The sequence below is a fragment of the Mus musculus genome, chromosome 9 (genome assembly GCF_000001635.26).
Source record: "Mus musculus strain C57BL/6J chromosome 9, GRCm38.p6 C57BL/6J".
In the NCBI taxonomy this organism is placed as follows: Eukaryota; Metazoa; Chordata; class Mammalia; order Rodentia; family Muridae; genus Mus; species Mus musculus.
The window spans coordinates 70,383,592-70,405,788 of record NC_000075.6 but is presented as its reverse complement, the minus strand read 5'-3'; the positions used below and the strand labels follow the sequence as shown (position 1 = coordinate 70,405,788).

The window sequence follows — 22,197 nt, the reverse complement described above, 5'->3', positions numbered from 1 at the left end:
GAATCACCCCAGGTGGCTGAGAGCATGGCTTGGGAGCCCCATCGATTAACTGCTTCCTGTTCTCATGACCCGGCAGCAGTTGAGTGATGTGACACCTAAGATGCTCCCCTGATGACTCCGGGGACTGCTAGAAAGGGTTTCCTATATTGATAACACCTGCCAGAAATTGTGAAGCCTTAGGAAAAGTTGGCCTGCAGTAGTCTCCTATGCTTCACCAGCCCATGCCACGATCTGCTCCCAGATCGGGTGCTTTAAGCCTTGTTGGTTTATTAAGTAGTTACCAACTCAGACAGGGACCACCTTCTTGCCTTCCAGCTTATTCTTAGGCCAGGCCTATTTGTGGAAGATACTGGGTGTTCCTTTCTTAAGGCTAGATCCCCAATGGTTAAAGGCACACTCAAGGGGAGGCTTAGCCATCGATAAGACAAAAGATATGTTGCAACATTTTCCAGAACATGTCTCCCTCTCTAGAGCATCCTCAGAACACTTTTCCAACATGGACAAAGGTCCCTGCATCCTCTCTTTCCTCATCAGTGACTGTGGAAGGAGGTGGAGCCTGTTTGCAATATTCTAGGTGATTCAATATCCTCTGACCTTAATGAATTCTTGATCTTATCCTGCCTATCTGTGCAAGATCCACCATTCAAAAAACCTGGAGTAGACGTTCCCTTGGCCCTTTTCTCTAACTTGTGATCTGTGAGCACTCAGGATAAGCACTTACATTGCTCAGTACAATCTAAATAAGACAGAATGCCCTTTATCCTTAGCCTGCTCATCTCAAGGCAACTGGAAAGTGGAAACAAAAGCCATGGGGCAGAAACAAAAGCAGTCAGCAAAGGGGAAAGAATAGAGATGGGGGGGGGGGTGAGGGTGATGGGGAGGAAGAGTGGGCTTTAAGACCCAGCAGAGCCTTCATCTCCAGCCTCTCTCTCAGTCAAGTGAGTCCTTTGTAACTGGCACCTGGAAAATCGATCCTGTGGTGGACAGTCCTCTCTCATTTTCTCATGGGTTGACTGTGGCAGTCCTGGGGATGGAAGCCAGGCAGGCCTTCATGAGTGCTTAGGCAACAGCCCTTTGGCTAGCGCGGACCCCCATAAGCCAAGAGAACTGCAAGCTCCATGTCTCCTGCAAGACCAAGGGCTGGAGAAGCATGTGTGGAGGGGAGCAGTTTCAGGGTCTAAGGTCATCTGCCCATGGGACAGCTAAAGGAGACCTTGTTCCCACCACCCAGCCCTTCCCTTGCCTTCACATAACTGTGTTAACGATTTGAGACACAGTAGTCAGACCTCCCTTGAGAGCCCCAAGGGAGAGCAAGGACAAACTTCCAGTAGCCATGTAGGTTCCAGACAAAGAGCTAAAGCCCTTCAGGGGTGCCATTGTGGAGACAGGACTTACCCTCCTAGCCACCTCCATTTGAATTTCAGGCACTTCCTATCGAACTCACAGCAAGCTTGGAATCAGTCTTTCCTGCATCTGAAAACTTAAGATTTACTGAATGGCTCAGGAAACAAAGTTGAGTAAGGCTTTGAGCCTTCATTTCCTTCAGACAACCCCAGTTGCTTACTCTTGGCCATTCATGGCTCCAGAGCCAGGTATCAGGTTAGGAAACCATCAAGGTGAGGCGTGGCCCCAGGTGTGGACTCTGCTCTCTTCCCCCTTCCTCCCGAGAAAGATGGTCAGGTCCTTGAGGTCGGGTTTGCATTTTCTCTTGGCTTAGGGGTGGCAGCCTAAGTGGCCGCCCTGGTTCTCAGGGGGAAAAAAATCTTCCAGCTGAAAAGCCTCAAAGCACCCCAACCTACTCCCAGGGGAGGTAGGGGCTAACCGGGGTGTCCTCTTAGTCCGAAGGGATCTTCGGAGTGCCGGTTGGGTCACAGCTACTTTCCGGGCCTTCCTCAGGATTTTCCGTCAGGCGCGTGTGACCTTGAGTATAGATAGATCCTCTCTAATTCTGGACGAGAGATTCGCAAAAAATGTTAACAGGGTTGCGGGTGCCTTTCGAGGGTTTGCTGAACCCATTTCCGGGCACGGACAGAAGAAAGGAATGCTGGGAAGGCAAGACTAAGCTCCAGAGAAAGAGGGGTGCAAAAGCTTTACCCTGTGGGGCAGCTCAGCAACTTCCCTCCTTGGTCCCGTTTAGAGATCCTGCCCAACACCAACCACCAATGTCTGCCTGTGGTCTCTTCTCACAAGGCCACACACATGCAGGCAACTTCAAATGAGTGGATAACTGTGAGCAGCCTCACCTGTTCCCGTGTCGCTGCGATAGAAACAGCTGGCTCACTAGGGGTAAGGCAGGGACTCTCTTGATGGATGAGCCTAGAATGAGCAGCCAAGTTGGGGTGACCACCGATTGCAAACATGCAAGTGGCTTTTGACAGACATCCTGTTGTGGTAAAACTGGGGTGACTTTATGTGGTGTGCTGTTTTAGCTCCAAGTGAGTAACACACTTCCATCATGTCTTACCTCCTCTTTATTGCTGAGGATGGAACGCCAGGCCTGGCATGTCTAGCACGAGTGCACTACCACTGAACTACACCCCACTCCCTTTAAGATGCATCTCTTCTCCCACAGAGACATGATCTGTTCCAACTACTGATGTGAAACAAAGAAAAATTATAAACCTAGTCTCTCTCTCTCTTTTTTTTTAAATGAATGAGCTCTTGCCTCCAAGTATGTATGTGTACCATGTATGTGCCTGGTGGCCTTGAAGGTTGGGAGAGGGCATTGGATCCCCTGGAATTGGAGTTACACACAGTCAGGAGTTGCCATGAAGGTGCAGAGAAATAAATGTCCTCTGGAAGAATAGTCAGTGCTCTTAACTGTTGAACTTCATAGTGTCTCTTATACTGGCGACTTCCTAACAACTTGATGTGAGAAGACATTACCTGTTTTGAGGAAAAGACTTAGGCCCATCAAATGTTCTAATTTTTTTCAGAATTCACCTGTGCTCCAAGCCTCACGGTGACGTTTAACTCTGTGTGGTACTTTGAATGAAAATGGCCTCCACAGGCTCCCAGAGAGTAGTATTATTTGGAAGGATTAGGACATGAGGAGGCCCTGTTAAAGTAGGTATGGCCATATCAAAGGAAGTATGTCACCAGGGGATTGGGGAGTGGCCTTGGAGGTTTCAGAAGCTCAAGCCAGGCCTAGCAGCTCACTCTCTCTTCCTGCTGGTCCAGAGATGCAGATATGGAACTCTTGCCTTCTTGTCCAGCACCATGTCTGCTTGCATGCCACCATGCCTCCCGCCATGATGACGATGGACGAAACCTCTGAACCTGTAAACCGGACCCAGTTAAATGCTGTGGTCATGGTGTCTTCTTCACAGCAGTAGAAACTCTAAGACACTCAACACTGCCTTAACTGAGAGCATATGGTGAAAGCTGCCTTCTGCCTGACAGCAGATCCCACAGTCTGGTCTCCTGTGATCTGCTGTGTTGAAAATGGCAGGAACAAGAGGAAGACCTGCTTCCAGTGATGGCTGGCTTCTCCCCGTTCTTGAGGAAGTCAGGGCTGCCTGATGAGGATTTCTATAAGTCTCAAACATTGTGTGTGTGTGTGTGTGTGTGTGTGTGTGTGGCATTAAAAATCTTTACGGTTTGAAATCCTATTACAGAGTTTTATAAATAGCCCTTGTTAAGTTAGCGGAAGCTCGTTCCCATGGCAGCCTTGGACCAGCTTCCTTCAGAATGAACAGTAAGGAAGTGCAACCAAGGAACAGAGTTTTCCTAGCACCACAAGTCTGCAACTTCTCAAAGATGCTGGAGTTCAGCTTCTCTCCAACAGATGACAGATTGTGTGTGCACATGCATTCAAATTCATGTAGGATCCCGAGGACAACCCTGGCTGTCAGGAGAGGGTGGCTTGTGTATGCACACGTGTACACACATGCATGTGCATGTGGAAACTGGAGGACAACCTTTGATGTCATGAAAAGGTAGATTTTTGAGAGCATATTCCAAAGATGGTTTATAATGTCCTTATGTATTTGTCAGGGTTCTCGAGAGGAACAGAACTGGTTGTGTGTGTGCGTGCGTGCGTGTATGTGTGTAATTTACTGGAGTGGCTTACAGGCTGTGATGCAGCTAGCCCAACAATGGCTGTCAACCAACATAAAATCCAAGAATCCAGTAGTTCAGTCCACAAGGCTGGTCTTCAGTGCATGCCAGAATCTTGAAGTAGGTTCTAATGTCGGTAAAGGAACGGACTTGCCAGTGAAGAGTGAGAGCAAGCAGGCAGGGAGAGATAGCTTCCTTCTTCCATGTCCTTTATATAGACTGCCAGCAGAATGTGTGGCCCAGATTAAAGATAGATCTTCCTACTTCAAATTATTTAATTACAAAAACAAAAAACGAAAAACCTCACAGGTATACCAAGCCACTTGGGTTTTAGCTAATTCCAGATGTAGTCAAATTAACCACCTTTGCTACATTTTTTTCTTAAACATTAAATGCCCTGACTTGGGACTGGAGAGATGGCTCAGCGGTTAAGAGCACTGACTGCTCTTCCAGAGGTCCTGAGTTCAATCCCCAGCAACCACATGGTGGCTCACAACCATCTGTAATGGGATCTGGTGCCCTCTTCTGGTGTGTCTGCAGACAGCTACAGTGTACCCACATACATAAATAAAAAAAAAAAAAAAAAATAAATAAATAATTCTTCTAAATGACCAGACTCAGGAGCTTTTAGGGTGCCGTGAGGACTTTTAAGACTCTTCCGCTGAATAATGTGAAAGCTGAAGTGTTCCACATGAGTCAGTAAAACATGTAAGTGGTAAAAATCAAAATCATGCTATAATAAAACCCTGTACATCCCGAAACTAGAGGATTAGACATCCTGGCCACAGCAGGAAGGACCTTGGCTTGACTCTGGTTGGTGACGGACCGTTCGATGCGATGATGTTACCCATGCGGATGAGTTTTCCCTCACAGGGTTGGAAAAGATCAAGGCACCACTCAGCATAGTCTCTGGGACTAAGGAGGTAGCTTACGAGTTCGTTCTGAAGCACTGTCTAGGTTCCTTTGGGTGGTTTGTTTGCTTGCAGACAGGATCTCACCTGTCCCACGCTGGCTGTGCCGCTGAGGATGAATTTGAGCTCCTGATCCTCTGACTCATACTTCCCAAGTGCTGGGATTACAGACACTCATCACCGTGCTGAGTTTATGTAGCTGCATGTCCCCTTTTAAACCATTTACAGTCGTCATCATCATCAGTGGTGTGTGTTCTGTCTGCATGTATATCGGTATATCATATGTAAGCCTGGTGCCTGTGGAGGCTGGAAGAGGGTATCAGATCCCTTGGATCTGGAGTCACAGATGGCTGCGAGCCACCATGTGGGTTTTGAGAATTGAAGCAGGACGTGCTTTTAGCTGCTGAGCTATCTCTCCAGCCCCCTCTTTAATTATTTGATTCTCCTGTTATACTTCAAGAATAGAGAGCAAGGACAGAAACTTCATCTTCTTTTTTAAAGGTTTATTTATCATTATATCTAAGTACACTGTAGCTGTCTTCAGATGCACCAGAAAAGGATGGTTGTGAGCCACCATGTAGTTGCTAGGATTTGAACTCAGGACCTTCGGAAGAGCAGTCAGTGCTCTTAGCCACTGAGCCATCTCTCCAGCCCCCTTTTAGAAATATGCCTGCCTTTGCCTCCCAAGTGCTGAGATTAAAGGCGTGTGCCACTTTTTTTTTTTGGTTGGTTGTTTCTTTTTTTTTTTTTTTCGAGACAGGGTTTCTCTGTGTAGCCCTGGCTGTCCTGGAACTCACTTTGTAGACCAGGCTGGCCTCGAACTCAGAAATCCACCTGCCTCTGCCTCCCGAGTGCTGGGATTAAAGGTGTATGCCACCACGCCTGGCCAGAAATTTCTTAAAGCATAACTTTTCCTGCTCACAAGGTGCTCATCCCAGATGTTTGTGACGGTCATGGAAAGTGGGGAAACAATGGTGGGTATGACCATACCACTGGTTTTGTTTTTAGGAGAAAATTATAACCCACAATAAATGTCATGAAGAAACAAGGCATTGCACTGACTCCGTTACATTTATTTAGGAAGTAAGGGAGGACGGCAGAGGGGTCACAGGAGAATTTCCTACAGGGAGAGGGTAAGGGGGTCTGAGGGACTGTGCGGGAATGCAGTGACTGTTTCTCTAGGCAAAGAGGAGAGGGCGCGTCTGTAAGTACCTGGTGCGAGTCCTGTAATAAAACCTACCTTCATGAATGGGTACAGTGGAATACTACCTGCTGCATTCATATGTGCTTCTAGATTTTTCTATATACAGTATATGATCACTTTTTATAAATGTACAGCTTGGGGGGGCTCTTTCTTATTATAAGCACAGCATTAAACATAAAACCAACATGGGCCAGCCACATTACAAGCGAAGACCAAGAGAAAGCAAGACCATCAGCCCAGCACCCAACTTCTTCCCACCAGCAGTCTTAGTGGTCCCGGCTCCCATGGGCTCGGAAGGATGGCCTGCCCGCCCTTGGCAGTGACAGGTGAGTGCCTGTTCGCCCCAAGTCCAGCCTCCAGAGGGTGGGTCCTCCCCAAGGGGGGGTTAGCACAGAGGAATGTATCAGGTACTGAGAGAGGAATGAGTGAGATGTGCTCTTCAACTAAAGGCACTTGTCATCGAGTCACCGCCTGCTGTCCCCTGGACCTGGTGAGTGGGCAGGAGGCTGTGGGATAGACACCAAGCAGTCCCCGCTACTTACACCAGATTTAAATACAATAAATAAATCTTAGTGGGTGGTGTTTTTTGCGCTCCTGGGAACTAGACTACCTTTTAGGATCATTTGTGGAGTGACCCATAACTTGTCCTTGTCCCTAACCCAAGCTTTTCTGTGTCTTCCATGGGGGAAGGTGTCAGAATAGCTTCAGGCCTTGGTGTAGCAGTTGCTCACTGTCGATCAGAAGAGGAGTCCCCAAAAGTCCCCTCCCCGGTCCACGCCTGGAGCTCCTCTGCCCACGTGTCAGTTTCCGAGCGCCTCAGATCTTGGTGACGTAGTTGTTAGGAAACAGGCCCTGCTTGCCTCGTAGTCTACCCGTCCACCAGCCAGAAGGGTCTGTGGAAGTGAAAGCACAGGTGAGAATGGCCGCATGCTTGTTCTAATGGGCTAAGGTCACTTGGTTCCATTCATAGTTTCTTCCTTCTGTTTTATCTTGTTGGGAAAAGGTTTCTTGTACAGAATGGCCTGCCCCAAGGCTATAAAGAACACCTGCTTAACATGCATAAGCCTTGGGTTCCATCCCTAGCACTGCACAAGCCACTATGGTGGTACGTGGTTGTAATCCGAGCACTCAGGAAGTGCAAGGAGGAAGATCAAAGGTTAAGGCCATTCTTAGCTACATAGCAGGTTTGAGGCTAGCCTGGGCTACATGAGACCCTATCTAAAAAAGAAAAAAAGAAGCCAGGTGGTCGTGGTGCACGCCTTTAATACCAGAACTCGGGAGGCAGAGGCAGGTAGATCTTTGAGTTTGAGGCCAGCCTGGTTTACAGAGTTAAGTTCCAGGACAGCCAGGGCTACACAGAAGAAAAAAAAGAAGAGAAGAGGAGAGGAGAGGAGAGGAGAGGAGAGGGAGAGGAGAGGGAGAGGAGAGGGAGAGGAGAGGGAGAGGAGAGGGAGAGGAGAGGGAGAGGAGAGGAGAGGAGAGGAGAGGAGAAGAGAAGAGAAGAGAAGAGAAGAGAAGAGAAGAGAAGAGAAGAGAAGAGAAGAGAAGAGAAGAGAAGAGAAGAGAAGAGAAGAGAAAACATCAGCCCTGCCTTAAAAATAAAAATAAAAAAAATAAAAAGAAAGAGAGAAAAGGTGACTTCTTAAAATAGACATGGAACTGCGCCACCAGTCAGAATCCTTTAGGTAGGATGTGAGACAGACACCTGTAGCTGTGGGCCCTGTAGGACCCACCCTGCTCAGGCCTGGCCAGCACAGAGCAGCCTGCCCAGGGTCAGTGTGGTGCAGGAAGACTCTGAGGCCCCACTATCCTGTCTCTTTCAGCCGCTCTCACCATTCCCTGCCTGAGCACAGAGTCTGTTATGGGGAGAGGTGGTTGTGCCTCAATGCTGAGCACTCCTTGCCACCTTCAGCGCAGTCCTGTCTTGGCCCGTTAGCATGGTTCTTTAGGATGTTTTTTTTTTTTTTTTTTTTTTTTTTGTAGTTTATCAACACCCCGTCTCCTGTAGCCCAGGGTGACCTTGAGCTTCCGCCTCCCCTGCCTCTCCTGCCTCCACCTCCTCCTGACTTCTGGGATCTCAGGCGTGTACCAACAGATGTGGTTTGATACAGTGCAGGAAATCGAACTCGGGACCTTCAGCTAGACTCTACCAGCTGAGCTATGTCCTCCCCCAGCACCCACGATTTCCTGGCTTTGAAGAGCTCTACAGTTTGGGGAGATCCTTTCCACAGTGATTACGAACAAGATTCTGACATAATTCTAGGACATTGGTTTTTTTTAAATACACATACATATTTATTTGGCTTATTATCTTGGTTTGGTGGGATGAAGAATAAATCTGAAGCAATTATTTTGAAGTGAAGGGTGAAGAATTAAGATAATTGCTGCCAAATGTCTCCACTTATTTCCTCTTTCAGAGGACATTCCCAGGAATTAAAGAGGGGAGGGTACTTATTTCCCCAGCATGTCTCACTAGGGTGACAAACTCAGAAAGTTCTAATAATTAAGTTTTTGGTTACTCATTGGTGGGAAAACTGGACCTGAACTGATGTGGACTTGTCTGGGAAATTTCCTCCAACTGTGTGTAAAAGTTCAATGAGTCACATCATAGATATGTATATGTGTGTGTTTATATGACGTCCATGACATGATTAGATGATGTCTGTGACGTCATGAATACACACTTGTATACAACTTCCACCCCCTCCCTTAAAAGGGCATTTAAGAAAAATGACTTAGATGTGTGTCTGATAGGCCAGGACTGTGGGAACCTGAGGTAGGGGAATCACAAGTCTGAACTTATACCTGGGAGACAGAGTGAATTCTAGACCAGCTTGGAACACTTAGTGAGACTCCACACTAAACTAAGAGGTCCATAGACTAAGCACAGCCCAGTGTAGACTGCTTGCCTTGTAGGCACAAGGCCTACTGTTCAATCCTTGGTGTCGAACAGCTCGAGGTCTCCCTTACCTCTACCTCTGTCTATACCAGTGGCTCTCAACCGTCCTAATGTTGTGACACCTTTAATACAGTTCCTTATGTTGTGATGACCCGCAACTATAAAATCATTTCGTTCCTACTCCACAACTGTAACTTTGCTACTATTATGTGAATCATAATATAAATATCTGCTATGTGAGCCCTATGAAAGAGTCATTTGGCCCCCAAAGGGGTCATCTGGTGGTCTGAATAGGTATGGCCCCCATAGATTCATTTGTTTGAATGCTTGGCCCATAGGGAGTGTCACTATTGGGAGATGTGGCCTTGCTGGAGTAGGTGTGGCCTTGCTGGAGGAAGTGTGTCACTTTGTGGGTGGCCTTGGAGGTTTCCTACACTCAGTCAATGCCCAGTGGGGCACACAATCTTCTGCTGTCTGTGTATTAAGAGGTAGAACTCTTGGCTCCTCCAGGACCATGTCTGCCTGGACGCTGCCATGCTTCCTGCCATGAGGACAATGAACTAAACCTCTGAACCTGTAAGCCGACCCCAGTTAAATGTTTTCCTTTGTAAGAGTTGCTGTGGTCATGGTGTCTCTTCACAGCAATGAACTCCTGAGACAGGTCAAGACCCACAGGCTGAGACCCACAGATCTGCACACTTGTGCTTAGTGAGCCCAGGAAACCCCCTGCACGCCCTCTGGGAGGCTGGTGTAGCCAGCCACGCACTCACCTTCTTTAATAATATCAATAATATCGTTGGCGTTGAAGCTGAGTTCGTCCGTGTCCTGAGCATCATAGGCATACAAGGCCTTGCACTGTGGCACCTGAGGCTTAGGCTTGGGTTGAGGCTTTGGTCTGCCCCCTGCTGGGGGAGGCCGGCTGCTCGTTTGTCTTCGGACTCTGTGGAGAGAGCAGAACCACATGAGATAGGAACACCATGAAGAAGTGGCTGCACGTTATCGTGGCTGCAGCAAGGGTTACAAATCCGGTTCAAACACCTTTACCCTGGGCCATCTTTCCAGCCTTTCCACTAGGCTGCCTCAGTTCACACTATTCAGTGTCTCTAAGGTAAATAACTACAACTTGGTCTTAAGTGTGAGTGAGTTCTTCTTTGTATAGCATTGGCATCATGGAGCCCAGGCTATCCTCAAATTCACTGTGTAGACAAGGACGACCTTGAACTTCTGCTCCTCCCCTTTCCACATCGCAAAGACTGGGATGACACACACCATCATAGCCTCATGGCCTCAATACACGCTGGGCAAGCATTCTAATAACTGAGCTAACATTCCCAGTCCTATGCGTGAGCTCTTCATCTGAAAGTTATTTAATGTATTTATAAAAAGCACTTTTAAAAAAGGACAGAGAAGCCGGGCGGTGGTGGCACATGCCTTTAGTCCCAGCACTTGGGTGGCAGAGGCAGGAGGATTTCTGAGTTCAAGGCCAGCCTGGTCTACAGAGTGAGTTCCAGGACAGCCAGGGCTATACAGAGAAACCCTGTCTTGAAAAACAAAACAAAACAAAACAAAACAAAACAAAACAAAAGGACAGAGAAAGTTAGAAAACATTTTCCCCCACTCCGCTTAAGGCTGGCCCAAAGCAAAGTCTACAAAGGGAATTTAGATTATGCCCTCTTCTAAAGGACCTTGGGGTTGGTGGTGCAGTAAGATGACTCCATGGGAAGAAGGCACTTGCTGCCAAGCCTGACAGCCTGAGTCTGATTCCCAAACCCTACCTGGTGGAAGGAGAGAAATGACTCTCAAAAATTGTCCTTTGACCTCCACGTGTGCCATGGCATGGGCATACCTATGCAACACACTAATAAATAAATAAATAAATGTAATTAAAAAATAGAAGGGTGTGAGGTAAGGACCCACATGGGAAGGGCGGGCTCTCAGGTCTGGCCATGCTTACTGACATCTCCAAGGGCCGAGAGTAGAGGGGCAGCCTTATCTCCACCTTTACTTAAAGACTCATCACTCCATTTTGAGCTATGTTCGCCAGAGGCCACACAGCCTTGTACTTGCTGAGATCCTATGGCGACAGACAGACAGATGTGCACCAGGTGTGATGAACTGGCTGTATCAGGTGGCAGGTGGATGGGGTGGGTACTGGATGCTGGGCTGGGGCAAGGCCCCTGAAACTTGTCTCTGTCCCAAGCCCTTTGGAAAGCAGCATCCCAGGCCATCATGAGAAACACTTTTGCTGATGACAGACTGACTAACTCATGGATTATTACAGTGACATCATTTCCTACCCAGCATCTACTAGACATCTCCCTTCTCCGAGAAGAACTTGCTCGGGATGCATTTGGTCCATACTGATACCTTGCTTCGTGAGCTCTGGCTGAAGTAAGGACCCCTGCTCACTAGATGAGGCAGCAAACAAGGCTGTGTGCCTTCACCATGCCTGCACAGCGCTGTGCTGGAGGCTCGGAGCCACAGCTGCTAAGTCAGCACAATCAGTGGTGTTCAGAGTGCAGAGAAGTGAAAGATGAGACAACAGCCATGCCTGGACACACGCAAGGAACACACTAGAAAGCTGCTCACAACGGAGCTCAACAAGATGATAGAAGATCATCAGTACCTAGGGAGCTCGAGGTATAGTATGGCTCAGTAGACTGAGCACATGCCTGGCATGTATAAAATCTGGGGCTCAAGTCCCAGCACTGCATAAACCAAGTGGTGCATGGCCATCATCCATAATAAAACACTGGGGAGGTAGAGGCAGGAAGATCAGAAGTTCAAGGTCATCTTTGGCTACATAGTGAGTTTAAGGCTCGGCCAGCCTGGGCTATATGAGACATTGTCTCAAATAACCAACTTCAAACAAACAAACAAACAACATCAAAGTCACACACCATCGGTTCTATGTCCAAGTATTAGCAAAGATAAACTCAAAGCTGAGACTGAGGTGAGCGAGATGACTCAGCGGGGGAAGGTGCTTTGCCACGAGGCCTAATGCCCTGAGTTTAGTCTTCAGGACCCACACCACATGGTAAAAAGAGAGAACGGATTCCCTAAAGGTGTTCTCTAACTGCCACACATGTGCTGTGGTCCCTCCATGCACTACACTGATAAGTAAGTGTAACTAAAAAGAAAATGAAATTAAGAAAATGATCACATTAATAACATGAGTATAATACTTAATAATAAATGAGTTTTTATAAATAAAATGTCTATAACCAGCCAACATAGATACGTAGATTGTTAGTGAGGTGGGACAGTGTTGAGGGGAAAGTTTCTTTTTTTCCTCTTTCTCTCTCTCTTTCTCTTTCTTTCTTTCTTTCTTTCTTTCTTTCTTTCTTTCTTCCTTTCTTTCTTTCTTTCTTTCTTTCTTTTTTTCATGTGTGTATGTATCCCTGGCTGCCCTGAAACTCATTCTGTAGACAAGGCTAGCCTCGATCCACTTGCCTCCAGAGGGCTGGGATTAAAGTTATGCCTTGTGTGTCGGAAGGTTTTATGAGGAGGGAAGAATTCTAAAATTAGATTATGGCCATTGTGCACAACTTTGTCAATACACTAAAATTATAATACTGGGCATTTCAAATGGATTGATTCTATCTCCATAAAGCTTCTCTTGAATCAGTTGGTAGGGCAAGGGTTATACAATGCATAGTTGAACCTTGGAAAGGCCCAGGCCTTGTATGCTGGGAGCTGCTGAACGTGTCCCAAGAAGCAGGGGAACTGCTCAAACACCTGCCTCTCTTTTATTGTTCATTACGGTTTTAAGACAGGGTCTATACTTGAATTCAGTGTGCAGTAAGGAATCTATGCAGATGAAGAGCTGACTGACGCCTGGGTTTAGCAGTCTAGGGACCTGGAAGCATCACAGAGCACAGCCAGTCACAACACAACTGCCATTACCCAGGCTAGGCTAGAAAGAGCCCCCAAGCCTCCAGAACCCAGCCGATCTCTAGTGTCACTAGGTGGCGATCCTGTGTAATAAATATGGAGAACTAATGGCTTTCAACACACTGCCAGAAATTGATTAATGAGGTCGTTTAGGTACCACTCCCAGCCAGAGTGACTGCCAACTCAGTGCAGAAGGGCCACTGAGCAGAGCTGGCTCCGTCCTCAGCAGAGCGGATGGCAGAGACTTTCAGGAACTGTGTCAACGACTTGTGAAACAGTCATTAAAAGCCAAATCTTACCAACTTACAATTAAATTAGCAAACGAAATAAGCAAGCTTCATCCCATCCCATCCCCCACCCCGTCCCCTTCTGTCCCCCTCCCCAGTCCCACACACTTTCTGAGTAGCCATGCTGGTGGCTCAGCCTGACCTGGCTATGGTGTGTATATTTACTATGTATCCTAGTTTGCTGCCCGTTGCTGCCATGAAACACTGACAGAAGCAAGTTGCTCTGGCTGTGCTTTATTACAAAGGGAAGTCAGGGCAGGAACTCAAGGCAAGACCCAAGCGAAGACCATGGAAGAATACTGCTTACCAGCTCGCTCACTTGGCTTTCTCATACAATTCAGGACCCACCCACCTAGGAGTATACTGCCTGCCGACATCAGTCCGTAAGGAAATGCTCCACAGGCTTGCCTCCAAGGAAAATCTGATAGCAGCAATTTCTCAGTTGAGGTCTGTCTTCCCAGATAACCCTAGCTTGTGTCAAGTTGACAAAAAAGGAAGCCATTTAACCCCAGGAACTGGCAACTGTTGCAATTTAGGCATTTTTGTTTAGTTTTATTACTCCCTGCTGCTCAGGAGACCAGACCCTTCCTGAATTCACCCTCATGGAAAATGCTTTCCTAGGCTGGAGAGATGACTCAGCAGTTAAGAGCACTCGCTGTTCCTGCAGAGAACCCTGATTTGGTTCCCAGCACCCACATAGTGACTCACAACTGTAATGCTAGTTCTGCTTTTTTTCTGGCTTTTGAGAACACTAGGCACATACACGATGCACAGACACACCTCCAGGCAAAATATCTTTACACATGAAAAGATAAAAATGAAAATTGGAAAATGCTTTTCTGAGCCGGGCTCGACAGCATACACCTGTAATTCTAGCACTTGGGGAGGCTGAGGCAGGACAATCTCATCTCCGTGAGCTCAAGGCCAGACTGAGATGGACATAATACATCTGGATCCAGATATCAAATAAAAAAAAAAACCAGCAGGCTGTCCCTCCATTTGTTTTGAACTGTCTGTGCAATTTTGGGTAATTTTGGCCCCTCTGCTATTTTGTGTTGTTTGTATTTCTAATATCCACCCCACCCCCCACCCCCAGCAACACACACACACACACACACACACACACACACACACACACTCGAGGATTGAGAACTGTGTTATAAAGACAGAGCCTTCACTGGGACAATGGAGACAACACCGAGAATGTCAGTTTCATAATAAAGTTGCAACCCTGCTGATATGTCAACAGTCCAAGTTACTTTATCTGTGGACCTGCCGTATCTCTGCAGACACATATGTTAGTATGTAGCTATAAAACTACACACTATCAAACAAATCTGGTATCTGATTACATGTAATTTTCTTAATGGAAAATTTTTGCATTCTGTGTGAGTGTTTTGAGGGAGATACCAGCCCAGGCATTTGTGAGGGTCAGAGGGCAGTTTGCTGGGATTGGTTTTCTTATTCCTCCATGGCGGTCCTGGGAACCGAAGCCAGGTCATCAGGCATTGCAGCAAGCACATTTACCTGCTGGGGCATCTATTTGCTGCCTTTATATGTAATAAAAAAAATACTTAATGTTATATGTATGGGTGTTTTGTCTGCATATGTATCTATGTACTGTGTGTGTGTGTGTGTGTGTGTGTGTGTGTGCCTGATGCCTCTGAAGGTCAGAAGAAGGCATTAGGATCCTCTGGAAATGGAATTTCGGATGGTACTGGGATTCGAACTCAGGCTCTCAGGGAGGGCTCTGATCTGCTCAGCCATCTCATGGAACTTCTGTACAGTGAAGCTCAACTTTCCTGTTTGGATCTGATGGGCTTTAGTTCAGGCGAACTGCATAGTGTGCTTTTTGTCCCATAACCTAACAAATCTATTTAACTTCTCTCTCTTTTGGGCAGGGCATCACACCCAAGCATAACCTCACTGTATCGAAGAATGCGATTCATGCTTCCTGAGAGACCACGGAGCCATGCACAGCACATCCGGGTTGCAGGCTGAGAATTTGCCTTGCAGGGTGAATCCTACATTATTGGCTAGAAAAGACCAGAGTGCAGGCACTGAGATCAATGTCTCATCCCTGTACCAGTGTTAGGTTTTCACACCCAAAATTGGTTTATCCATTTTTAAAAGTTTAATTAATTAATTAATTAATTTTAATTTTTAAAAGTTTAATTAACTTGCTGATGTGTGTGTAATGCTTACCAGGGCTCTTATATGGAGGTCAGGGGATGCCTTTGGGGAGGGAGGGTCTGTTCTTTCTTACCATGAGGGTCCTTAGAGATCAGACATAGGTCCTAATAGTTGATAACAAATAGCCTTCCCTGCTGAGTCATCTTGCCAGTTCTCAGTTATTGGCATCTTATTCTCCCCATTATACATACGAAGACACCAAAGCACACACGTTAAGTGACAGTCATGAGCTGTCCAATAAGCGTGCTGAAGGAGATAGTTGATGAGTAAAAGCGAAAGGAGCCACCGGCTGAACCGGACTCATGCCCAGTCCTTCCAGCTCAGATACACCATGTTCTGTGAACCTTCCAGGGCCGGTATGCCAGGGAGTGCTGGGGAGCAAGCTTTTGAACATCACTGCTTTTGTTCTGCAGATGTGAAATTTGGGTCTTGAATTTCTAAGAAGGAAAAGAATGGAGTCTCATTGTATTGGCTTTTAAAATCATGTTCTGCTCCAAAGGCTGAAACCATAGCCATTACTGGAAATATGGGAATGAGTGCCAGGAATTCCTAGGACCTGGAGTCGGCCTGGGCCAGGTTCCAGCTGCTCCTGTAGATTGTGGGTTGAGAATATTGCTATTGGACATTTGCTAGAAATTTTAAGCCTTTTGAAAATATGACTCCATTAGGAGAGTCCTTCCTGACTGGAGACACCCAGGCAGCACTTCCAGCTTCCTCTTTCTCCTCTGCTGCGTGGCCGCAAGTCTTGCCACCTAGTACCTGCTCCTGTGTTTCTGTTTCTCTGCTTCTAGTTAAGCTTAACCTCTGGAGCATCTTGAAAGCTCCTACAGTTACTCTCTCATGAAACAGACGGGCTGGAGAGATGGCTCAGCGGTTGAGGGCACTGGCTGCTCTTCCAGAGGTTCTGAGTTCAATTCCCAGCAACCACATGGTGGCTCACAACCATCTGTGATGGGATCCAATGCCCTCTTCTTGTGTGTCCAAAGAGAATGACAGTGTACTCATATACATAAAATAAATAATTAAAAAAAAGAATTTCTAAAGACAGCAACAGAGGGCTATAAGTAAGATCACATTGCAGTGTCCAGAGGGAAAGCTATGAATATCAAGAGTTGCTATGAATCTGGGGAGAGTCTCACTAGATAGCCCTGGAACTCACTTTGTAGACCAGACTGGACTGAATCTCACAGAGACTATCTGCCTCTGCCTTTTGAGTGCTGGGATTAAAAGTGTGCACTACCATGACTGGAAAAAACAATCAGGGTAGAGCTTTACCCTAAGTGCATCACGAAGGGCCTGAAAACCCACGACTTCCTCTGTTTAGCTTGATGTCACTTGGAGAAGGAAGATGTGCTGAGGACACGGGTGGCAATCATGTGCAGGGATGCCACGAAACAAGGCTGAGGGAGCTGGGGGCATTGAGGATGTAGCTCAGTGTTAAAGCAATTGCTTAGCACACGTAAGGTCTGGGGCTCCATCCCCAATATTATGGAAAAAAGAAAAAAGAAAAGGAGGAAGAGAGGAAAAGGAGGAGGCAGACAGACAAACAGACTTTGTTGGAATGATAATGAATGTAGTGAACTTCCTGCTCTCTCCAAAACCAACCGACTAAATGGAAACGAAGCTGATCGACTCCTGAGCAAACCTGAGGTGCTAATGAAACCATTTGATATTAGCCATGGTCCAAGGGCCAACAGAAATAACAGCTGTGTGAAACATGTCTGTAAGGAAGAACACCACCAAGGGGTGGGAGAGAGGAAGACGAGGTAAAGCCAGATGTGAAGGAGCAGAGAGGAGGCTGTGGTGGTCTGGTTCTCGGGTGTGGTAAATTCAAGGTGAGTCTTTGGCACCTTCAACTCAATAGGAACCCTCATGTTTATGGAGAAATTTGTGGTTCTCTCTGAACTTCAACACAGTTTGTCTTTTGGCAAAGAGAAACTGTTAAATTTTGGTAACCCCGGGCTAGAGAGATGGCACAGCAGTTAAGAGCACTGACTCTTCTTCCAAAGGTCCTGAGTTCAAATCCCAGCAACCACATAATGGCTCACAACCATTCATAATGAAATCTGATGCCCTCTTCTGGTGTGTCTGAAGACAGCTACAGTGTACTTATGTATAATAATAAATAAATCTTTTTTTAAAAAAGATTTATTTATTTATTTTATGACACACATGGGTGCTGGGAACTGAAGTCAGGTTCTCTGTGAGAGCAGTCAATGCTCTTAACCATTTAGCCATCTTTTCAGGTCCTCCTTCCCCACCTCCTTGTGTTTCTCTTTCTTTCTTTAGACACATGGTCTCAGTCTTTAGCTGAAGCTAGCCTGGAACTCAAACTTAAAGTAATCCTTCTGCCTCAGTCTCCTAAATGTTGAGATTATAGGCAGAGCCACCATGCTCAGCTAAGTTCCTTTTTTTTTTTTTTTTTTTTTTTTTTTTTTTAGGACTGTCTACAAAGCAGGCCTAAGTGTATAATGAGGAGACTGACTAGAATTCTTGTAGCTTCTGGCCTTAGAGTGCTAATGTCAGAGCTATACATACAGCAGGCAGGACAGTCATATTGCCTATTGGACAGTTCTTCCTCCCAGCTCCTCTCCATGACAGCAGCGTATGTTCTTGGCTTCAGGAAATGAAGGCAGGGAAGGGTGTGGTAAGACTTAACTGGGGCTGGAAGGGAGCAGCCTTGGTGAAGACCCAAGACCCAGCCTTTCTACATTGCCTATTTTGGCTGACAGATGCTCCCACCTGGCCCATATGCAAGTCTTCAACTTGCAAGGCAGGCTGAAAAGATGGTACGGCTTGCCAAAACCAAAGCAAATAGGAAGCCAGCAGACAGAGCGAGGAGACTTGGAGTGGTGATTGCTTATAATCCCCCTGCCTACTTGAAAACAGAAAACGGGACCCAAGAATAACCTTGTGACTATTTCAGGGATGCTCATGCATCTGAATAGCATCTGGGGCCTCCAGTGGAGAGCCCACTACATGAGAGCTTGCTTCATGAGGACTTAAGTTCAGATAACCAGTACCCACACCAAAAGCTAGATGTTGCATCGAGTGCCTGCAATCCCAGTGCTGGGGAGCTGGGGCAGTGGGGAGAGGAGGACGGCTAAGGTTGACTAGCCAGGGTGTTCAGCCAATTAGTGAGCTCTAGGCTCAATGAGAGACCATGTCTCAAATAGTAAGATGGTAAGAAAGAAAGTGACACCTAAAATCCACATGTGTGACACATGTACACACACACACACACACACACACACACGCATTGCCATATTCAGATTTTAAGGGGGTGGGGTGGGGACGATGGCAAGTCCTCCAGGCAATTCTGGTGAACAGCAGGATTTGAGAATCATAGCAAGAAGCTAAGCCAGTCAACTCAACTGAGCCGTGGCAACTAGCGGAACACAGCTATGTACATCAGAGAAGGAAGCATCAGTTGTCTACCGATGGCCACCTGTGTAATACAGATTAAAGTGCCTCCTGTCTGCAGCCCAAAGAGAGGACAAGGTAAGACTTTATAGGGGATAGGAACTCTGGGAGAGAATATGAAGTCCGTGTGGTCTTTAGGGAAAAGTGGTCGAGGCAAAAGAAACAAGACAACAGGGCATGAAGGTGTCCAGGAGGAGCCCAGGGGAGCCATGGAGGAGCACAGAGGGGCCATGGAGATGCCTGGGAGGAGCTCAGGGGAGCCATGGAGGATCCCTGTTCTTTCTCCCAGCATAGGTCTATTTTGCACATTCTTCTCCTGGTTTTCCTTGAAAATTTCTCCAGTGTTTATGAGACAACAGAGAAAAGGAAAACTGGAACTGGGCGTGAGGAATGGGAGGAGGGAAGAAAGTGGCCCAAAGCAGGTCCTCAGCTGGATTCAGCACACGGAACTATTGGCTCCATAACTTGGGAATCCGAACGTTGGGAGACACCTTACAGTCACTAGGCGGGGCCTGTGAGATGGCCCAGTGGGTAAAGGTGACTGCTACCAAATCTGATTCCTGGAACCCATGCTGTGGAGTGGGGAGGGGGGGATTTTTTCAGAAAGTTGTCCTCTGCTGCATGTGCACCACTGTGTGATATGCCACCCTTCTCAATACACGCAAATGTACACAAAGCAAACAAACAAATAAATAAATAATTATAATGCCACTAGGTCAAGCATAATCTCGTGGTCCTTTCCAGTGCCATCACCATTATCACCACCACCACCATCATCACCATCGCTACATTATCATCATCATCACCACCATCATCCTGGTCGAGCCACTGCTGAGTTGCCTTCTACATACAAGTACCATGCTAAGCATATAAAGTATATTACACCTTCTCACAACATGCCTGTGAGCACGACGGTATCGCATCAGCCTATAGAAAGACATCGAAGCTCAGTCAAGGTAAGCTTCAAGTGTCCTGATAGGTTTCTCTTGTCAATCTGATACAACCTAAAGTCATATGAGAAGGGAACCTCAGCTGAAGAGTTGCCTTGATCAAATTAGCCTGTGGTCATCTCTGTGAGCGAGAGTCTTGATTAATAGTTGATGTGGAAGAGCCCAACCCACTTTGGGTGGCTCCATCCCTAGGCAGAGCCCAGGCCTGTATTGTATGAGAAAACTAGCTGAGTGAGCCAGAGAGCCAACAAATAAGCATAAATCGTCGATGGTCCCTGCCTCTGGGTTCCTGTCTTGATTTTAAGCCTCAGTGATGAATTGGGACCTGGAATGTAAGCCAAACACAACCCTTTCCTCCCCAAGTTGCCTCGGTCAGAGTACTTTATCTCCGCGACAGAAAGCAAACGAAAACGTAAGGTAATAGAGATTAAGTTACAGTTCTCCCTCAGGCTTGGCTTGTGCATCTGATAATCCTGCTTAGCGGGAGCAGACACTCTGAGCCTGAATACTACACTACTCGGTAGCATTTTTAAGGCCATTCACTTTTGTGTGGCTAGGATATTTCTTTTACCTAGCTCTTCTAACCGAGTTCCCTCACTGGTCTTGCACCTGACCTCAAATTCCTATTCCCGTGACCACAAAGGCCAGGTCTACTTCCCCTTTCTAACTGGGAGTCCTCTGAATAGCTACCCATAGTTCCAGGTTCCTTCCTTTTTCAGGCTGAAAAGCCAGGCTCTGTCTTTACTAGAAAGGCAGAGGCTCTTGTGACGCTTTCAAGCCTGATAAACTTAAAAGCTCACCTCTCCTATCACGTGAAGATATGATGCTTTTATAGTGCTTTTGGAAATATCGTTATTTGTGTGCAAGTGTGCGTGTGTTTGTGTGCATGTGTGCGGGTGAAGCTGAGTGGCAAAGGCTCTCTGAGGAGAAAAACTGAGAAGGTGGCTCTGAGACCAGAGCAGCTGCCCCGAAGGGGTTTAGATTGGCGTCACCTGGAAAGGACACTCAACCTGTTGAGCCACCTGCAGGCTGCACAGGGTGCTCCAGGTTTCCCAGCTTTTGAAGGCTGTCCCCTGGGTTGGGTGGGCCTGGGGGATGCAGCTGTCTTTGAGTCATTTCTGCTCCGGTTATCTTTCCCCCACATTCCTGTTAAGTTACCCTGAAGTAGAATTCATTGGTTCACTAAGTTAGACTTTGGTAGTATTTGTACTTTGATTGGGGGTTCCTTATCTGGGGTGAGTAGATGTGTGTTCCATCTCCTCAGGAAAGGTTTTGTTGTACAACAATCCATAAGCTTACCCATGTGGGTGCTGGAAAGAGAACCCAGGGCCTGCAAAGACATCACGTGTTCTTAACCGCTGAGCCATTTCTTCCCAGACCCTGGTACCCTATTCTAAACCTGGCTAAAACTATGGCTTGTTACATTTACGCAGCTGCAGGCATGGACACAAATAAGAAAGCAAACAACCTAAGCAAACAACCTAGCCGGGCAGTGGCGACGCATGCCTTTAATCCCAGCACTTGGGAGGCAGAGGCAGGAGGATTTCTGAGTTCGAGGCCAGCCTGGTCTACAGGGCTACATGGAGAAACCCTGTCTTGAAAAACCAAATAAGAAAAGAAAAGAGAAGAGAAGAGAAGAGAAGAGAAGAGAAGAGAAGAGAAGAGAAGAGAAGAGAAGAGAAGAGAAGAGAAGAGAAGAGAAGAAAGCAAACAACCATTATCCCTCAGCATAGAGATTACGGAGCAGCAGGTTCCTGTGGCTGACGGAGAGCAGGAGGCTGGTGAGCCGAGGGGAGGAACTACTCCATGCTACTTTTAACTTGGTCCCTCAGCCATGGGTCCCTGAATGCAGAACTTGGGTAGAAAACTGAACTTGAGAATTCAGCACGGACTCTCTTAGAGCCCCTGAACCCACTGCATGACTCGTTTCACTGGCTTTGTCACACAACATGGGAAATCTTACCCAGCAACACCCTGGTCCGGGACCTTGAGGAAATCCAGGCTCTCTGGCGTCTGAGACAATCGATCCGAGCCGGTGGACTGTTGCCTTGGCAAGGGTGGGCGGGCCATAGAGGTGTACAGGCTTTTCTGATTGGACCTCTGGTTTCCAAAGGCATGGGGAGGAGGCACAAACTGGTTTCGTATGACTCCGTTTTGATGGCATCCTAGAGAGGAAAGAGAAGAAAAAAAGGTCAGTTTCTGTAGCTTTGCCAAAAGCTCCTCTATGCTTATTCCATTAACTTGCAGAAGGCAAATGAGTTGGCTCCTTTGGTCCCCAGTTTCCTCATCTGAAAGTATTACTCCCAGTAATATATTGTAAGAAAGCGAATACACTGTTTTCCTCCCAACACTACTGAGGTATAACTGTTGAATCAGA

The 22,197-nt window shown here is 46.9% G+C and overlaps 1 protein-coding gene and 1 non-coding gene across 3 annotated transcripts in view; one reads left to right on the top strand and one right to left on the bottom strand.

Annotated features, from left to right (window-relative positions):
* Positions 1-35: 35 nt before the first annotated feature.
* Mir5626 (microRNA 5626) lies at positions 36-95 on the top strand. The gene has a single exon (NR_049200.1). It is a non-coding gene; the product is annotated as a microRNA 5626 (primary transcript).
* A 5,626-nt stretch (positions 96-5,721) lies between these two features.
* The window catches only part of Myo1e (myosin IE), a 192,718-nt gene continuing 176,242 nt past the window's right edge, over positions 5,722-22,197 (bottom strand). Inside the window, exons 26-28 of one of the 2 annotated variants that reach the window (NM_181072.3) lie at positions 21,784-21,985; positions 9,844-10,013; positions 5,722-7,067 (exon numbers count right to left, since the gene is read on the bottom strand). In NM_181072.3, the coding sequence (NP_851417.2) occupies positions 6,991-7,067; positions 9,844-10,013; positions 21,784-21,985 (449 nt within the window). In that variant the 3' untranslated portion in view covers positions 5,722-6,990. The remainder of the gene's footprint in view (positions 7,068-9,843; positions 10,014-21,783; positions 21,986-22,197) is intronic. The other variant, XM_011242814.1, reaches the window with a different exon arrangement.